Here is a 6000-nt window from a genome sequence, read left to right on the forward strand (position 1 = left end):
GGGGCACAAAGGGACTTCTCGGACAGTGTTGGACGGAGAAGAAGGAGGAAATGTTTTGAGCACCTAGTACGTGGCGGGTCCTTACTAACCCTCCTCCAGACACAGACCCGTCCAACCCTGCAGCTCAGTCTCCCTGTGTGGTTCAGGTGAGGCCAGCTCTGCCCCCTACAAGGCGGTCAGCCTCAGTAAATACCGAAGCTATCCGGGCCTCAGTGCGTCCTCTGTAAAATGGGCCGTCCTACATCGGGCCTACCTCAGAAGGAAATGCAAGGTCCTGTTACACAAACGAAAGCACCGGGCAAGACGTAAAACTTGTCATCGTGGAGTTTTGAACCCAGAACTCACTCAAAACCACACATCAGTCAACCAAGCTCTAGAGGCCAGCTGGGTTCAGGGAAGGGTCCCAACAGCCCACCGTGCAGCCTGTACCTCTCAGTCTGTGCTGCAGGCAGAGGTAGACGAGGCCCAGCGAGATCTGCAGGAGGAGCACGGGGAGGACAGCCATCAGGACCAGCACCCCGGGGTTGATCCAGTAGAAGGGATCTGAAAGGCAGAACCAGGCTGCACGCCCAACACCAGCACAGCGCCTGCGTGCGTCCAGCGGGCCAGGAACAAGCGTCTCCCGGGGTCAAAGAAGATGGAAGAGCTGAGCTTGGCCTCAAAGGAAAGGCAGGTTTGCTTCCAGGAAGGGCTGGTTATTGGCAGGGCTGTTCCCTAGGCCAGTCGCAGAGTTCTGAGAACCAGCTAAGACTCGGGCTGGGCCTCGAGGCCGCGGGGGTGACATAGAGAAAGGTTAAGAACCCGTCTTGTGGAGGGTTTGAGAAAGTAGCACCCACAGGGTTTATGAGTAGGGATGTGGTAGGGCCTTGGAGGGCCGGCCTCTGGCTCCCACCTACCATTTCCTTCCTGGGCTCTTGTTCCTTGGGGCCCTTTGGGCCGGACTGATCTCAGCGTGCCCGGCTGGGGTCCAGCCCTTTTCTTGTTGCTACCCCCTCTGGGGGGCCAGATAAAGACCCTGCTGTCAAAGGTAGGGGCTAAGTCACTGCAGGCAGCTGGTCCAGGAGGCTTCTTAGGAAGAAAACCCTTGGAGCTGCAGGTCAGGCTGCGCGAATTGCTGCGCTGACCAGAAGGAAGTGCCAGTCCCTGTCTCAAAGTTCTCACCAGCAGCCACCTGCAGTGGTTTAGTTAGCAGCTCGTGCTTTGCCCACCTCTTTCCCTTCCCACAGGGTTAGAACCACAGACAAGAAAGGGAGTGATACCAGCCTTTCTGAAGTGAAGCAGTAAGGACTCTATGAATGCCTGAAAAGTTAAACCGGAATCGGAGTGAACTTCCCTGGTTCACAAGAAAAGTGCAGGCAGACCACGTGATGAACGGTGTGGGAGACCCCACAGGACACAGGCGAGGGGTGGGTCCCTTGGGGTCAGACTCAAACTAAGCAACGTGAAGATATGTTTGTGAGGCGGTCGGGGGAATCCGAACACAGAGTGGGTATTGATGATGTTAAGGAATTTTTGTTAATTTTAGAAGATATGATAAGAGTATTGATTTCTCTCTCATTCGAGGGATAGTTTTCCCCAGGTGAACTCCACCTGCACGTGGGGCTCACGACCCGAGTCACGTCACGTGCTGCTCCCCTACTCCATTCTCCTACATTCCCGAGCCTTTAGCCACGGGATGAGAATGCCGCCTGGGAGCCGCCTGGGAGCCGCCTGGGGAGGGGGGCTGAGTGGGGTCGTGTGAAGCCGGCTGATTCTTGCCGACAGGTGGTGCGGTCACTGCAGTGTTCGTCTGCCTCGTGTGCCCCCGACTTTCAACACCGGAGAGTTCAAAGACAGCGTCAGAGACAAGTAGTAAAACCACCAAAAATGGCAAGAAAAACATAAAGCTGGAAAGAGAGATCAAAGGCTGGAGAAGGAGGGGGTTTCCTTTCAGTCCTAGGTTCTCAGATTCCTGGCTCCCCAGGCGAGGCAGGCGGCCCGCATTTACTTGTAAATCAGTCTGTTTTCAGACTCTGAGGCCTGTGGACTCTGGGCTGGGAGAGGGGGCTGGAATGTGAGGATCAAAGGAGAACTTTCTCCCCCGAGGCGGTTTTGGTTTCTCTCCTTTCCCTTCTTCTCTCTTCTTTCTTTCTTTCTTTCTTTCTTTCTTTCTTTCTTTCTTTCTTTTCTTTCTTTCTTTTCTTTCTCTCTTTTCGTCTGTCTTTTTCTCTTTCTTTCTCTTCCTTCCCTTTCTTTCTCTTCTTTCTTCTTTCTTTCTTTCTCCCTCCCACCCTCCCTTCCTTTCTCACCCCCATTCTGTCTCTTGTTTTCATCCTTCCTTTCCTGTGGGGGAGGCAGACAGGAGGGGGAAGGATGGAAGGCAGCAGACTCCTCTTCCCTGCAGGTACAACCCCCCAGTAGACCAGCTGTGTGCACAACAATCTGTGGCTCACAAAGCCATCTTCACATCCCTGCCTCTTCTCCAGAAACAGTGCTTTGTTATCACGCATACAATGCCACCTCCTGGTCCCGGCACAGCACACAAAAGTAAACGATTGTCTGAAGAGCCGGTGGGGAGGAGGGGAAGGGCCTGAAGCCCGGGCCCTTGAAACATTTTTGTTCTTCAACAGGAAAGCCCCCTCTCTCTCTGCCTCACCCTGTCCACGTCTTCACCAGCCTATGATAACGCCAGAGAACAAATGCCGAGTCACCCGTCATACAAACGGGAGAGGAGGCTCTGAGGAGGGGTCGTGCTCAAGGCATGGCTGTCACTTCCTGGGGTCGCGCTCACTTCGTTTGCTTATCCACCTGGACCACGTTTGCCAAGCATGGGGTTTTCAGTGATGTTCCTTGTCTGAGGAAACACCACAAACACATCCACTGAGGGATTCATCCTACTGGGGTTTGGTCATTTTGACTCGTTAGGAATGACGCCTTTGTTTATAACAAATGCAGGAGAACATTCCAAACACTCGGACCAACTTCCAGATTATTCACAATCCCATTTGGTGGCACGAAATAATCAGAAATGAATTATTTTGGATTTTGCTGCCTCTATTTCTCAGGTTTTTTATTTTGGGTTTTCTTTATCTAAAAAACTTTTCTTTAGGGGCGCCTGGGTGGCTCAGTTGGTTAAACGTCTGACTTTGGCTCAGGTCACGATCTCATGGTTTGTGAGTTCAAGCTCTGTGTCGGGCTCTGTGCTGACGGCTTGGAGCCTGGAGCCTGCTTCAGACTCTGTGTCTCCCTCTCTCTCTGCCCCTCCCCTGCTCACACTCTGTCTCTGTCCCTCTCAAAAATAAACATTAAAAGTTTTCAAAAGGGCCTTTAAAAAACTTTTCTTTAGGGGTGCCTGAGTGGTTTGGTTGATTAAGCATCCAACTCATGATTTTGGCTCAGGTCGTGAACTCACAGTTTGCGGGATGAAACCCCAGGTTGGGCTCTGTGCTGACAGCACGGATCCTGCTTGGGATTCTCTCTCTCTCTCTCTCTCTGCCCCTCGCCAGCTTGTGCTGTCTCTGTCTCTCTCAAAATAAATAAATAAACTTAAAAAAAACTTCTTAAATTTTCTTTCTACATACCCACATACTAGAAGCTCTTTTATACAGGTGCATAAATATGATCACGTGGAAAATTATGGTCTCCCCTTTGCTTGGATCTCACTGTTCTCCCTCCTCTCCCCTCATCCCCCAAAGTGAACCACATTCCCTGAACTTTCTTATGGGTTTTCTCTCATATCCTACTGCAATACATCTGTATCTACATCTACACTCAAACCATGAGGTCCTGCGTTTGTTTCCTACATTTCTAGCTTGCTTGTATCCTTCTGCAGTGCATAATGGCCTCAAAGCCAGCAGTGTGGTCCTGAAACAGTATTTTCTTTTCCTTTCTTTTAGGTTTATTCAGTTATTATTTTGAGAGACACAGAGATAGAGTGAGAGGGGGAGGAACAGAAAGAGAGAGAGAGAGAGTCCCAAGCAGGCTCCGTGCTGTCAGCCGAGAGCCCGACTTGGGGCTTGAACTCACAAACCGTGAGATCGTGACCTGAGCCCAAGTCAAGAGTCGGACGCGTATCCGACTGAGCCTCCCAGGCACGTGATGCCTCTCCCGGGACTGAGGTGCTTGGTTGGGGATCTCATGTCAGCTGCGAGGAGGACCGGAGTCCCCGCCCCGGCGGTTGGGACACCACTCACCCTCCACTTTGAGCTCCATCGCGGCCTCCTCCTGGTAGGAATGGTCCCGGAAGAAGCAGGTGAAGCCTCCTTCATCTGAGAACCTGACCTTCCGGATCCTGAGGGTCACCTTGCCCTCACCCATGTTGTCCTTCAGCAGCTCCGTCCGCCCCCGGTACTCGGGGGCCTGCTCCGCGTCCTGATCCCGGCCGTTGCGGTAGAGATGGACCACCCTGGAGAAGGGGGGCCGGTACCACCCCACCTCCATGCCCGTGGCGTTCTTCCCCGGGTGCATGCGGCACGGCAGCTCTGCTTCATCCCCCACCAGAGCCCGGATGGGGTGGCCGGGTCCTATGACCCTGAACTGTCCTGTCCAAGACACCCAAGAGAAGAGAGTGGGTGTCAGAGGGAACTGGGACGCACGGGCCAGTCTCGGGGGGGCCCCTCTGCAGCACTGAGGGGAGACGCCGGCTTTTACATGAGATCCTGGAAGCAGGGAGCCGCGGCCTACAGAGGAGCCAGAGGGGCCCCGGGCGGGAGGGACGTTCTGGCGTGTGGTCGCCCTCCTGCCGGCATGGGCATCGTGGACTCTCCAGCCTGGCCTGTGGGTCCCGTCGCGGGCAGTGGCCCAGCACCTGGCGGTTTCCCTCTCAGGAGGGGGGTGGGGAGCCCCCTGTTTGAACCAAACCAAGCTGTCCCCACTCTCCCCTGGAGGGTTTGCCTGCCCCCCCCCGCCCCCACTGCCTCTCGGTCCTGCGTCCTTGTCCACACCCTGTGCCCGGAGCTGGTTCCACGATTGCCTCCCTCCGGTCCGTGCCTCAGCCCACGCTCCCAAACCTCTCCCCTTGGAAGGTGTCAGCCAGCCTCCCAGCTGCTGCTTCCTCCACGACACACGCAAGGACTTGGCCAGGGAGAGCAGGACTGGGCCTCCCCGTTGGCGGCTCCCTGAGGTCACGCGTCTGTCTTCGGTCTCTCTACTTCTGCCAGCACAGGACAGCCAGGCTCCGCTATAAACCCCGGCCAGCGCTCAAATGTGTGCAGGAGGGTTCTCGAGCACGACAACAGCATACCTCTGGACACTGGCAGAGATTTCTCAGGGGACGGGAACTACCGTGTGATATACCTCATCGTGCCTGGACAGCAATCCAGGAGCTGTTACCAGTGTCTGCCCGTTCGGTTGGCAAGAGACCCCAGCTGGAAAGTTGGGTCAGAAAGAGGTCAAGGAAGGCCCGGGTGAAGGCCGCGCTGTGGGCTCTGGGGTCTCTTCTGAAGCTGCAGCCGGCCAGCGAGGCTTTCCAGGGAGGGGGCCGGGTCAGCACGGCCGCGCTGGACAACGTGAGGATGACTGAAGGAGGTGAGCCCCGGGAAAGCAGATGTTCTGCTGTTGGTCTCCCTGGGCCTCCCCAGAAATAAAGAGAACTCTTACCTGCGTAGCTGAAGGACAGCTGGAGGAGGAGGAGGAGGAGGGAGGGAAGGCTGGGTGGAGGGGAGCTCCATGCGCTTGCCATCTGCACTGTGACTGGGGACAGAGAGCCCCTGCAGAGAGGTGTCCCCTTCCTCTGACAGAGCCCGAGGGGAGGACCCGGGCGGCCCGGAGCAGCCCCGGAGTCGCCCCTGCCAGGCACTTACACAAAAGGGCTACTGACCAGGGGACGCCAGGGTCAGCCTTCCCCACCCCCTCCGAGCCGCGGAGAAGAGGCTGCCTGGTACTGGGCCTCCGCCCGCCCCTCCTGCCAGAAAGGCTTGTCCGCGGGCCAGTGAGGCTCCTGCAAGCCCCCTCTTCCTGGCCAGCAGGGGCAGAGGGTTATCATTGGCTTTTGGAAAAGGAAGGACATTTCTGCTGCCTCAT

At 55.8% G+C, this 6000-nt stretch overlaps 1 protein-coding gene across 1 annotated transcript in view; it reads right to left on the minus strand.

Annotated features, from left to right (window-relative positions):
• Nucleotides 1-5772, minus strand: part of MOG (myelin oligodendrocyte glycoprotein) — an 8540-nt gene extending 2768 nt beyond the window's left edge. Inside the window, exons 1-3 of the mRNA XM_043590558.1 lie at nt 5578-5772; nt 4173-4520; nt 430-543 (exon numbers count right to left, since the gene is read on the minus strand). Coding sequence (XP_043446493.1) covers nt 430-543; nt 4173-4520; nt 5578-5659 — 544 coding nt within the window. The 5' untranslated portion in view covers nt 5660-5772. The remainder of the gene's footprint in view (nt 1-429; nt 544-4172; nt 4521-5577) is intronic.
• Between the last annotated feature and the right edge of the window lie 228 nt (nt 5773-6000).

Source organism: Prionailurus bengalensis, chromosome B2 (assembly GCF_016509475.1).
Source record: "Prionailurus bengalensis isolate Pbe53 chromosome B2, Fcat_Pben_1.1_paternal_pri, whole genome shotgun sequence".
NCBI classification, from domain to species: Eukaryota; Metazoa; Chordata; class Mammalia; order Carnivora; family Felidae; genus Prionailurus; species Prionailurus bengalensis.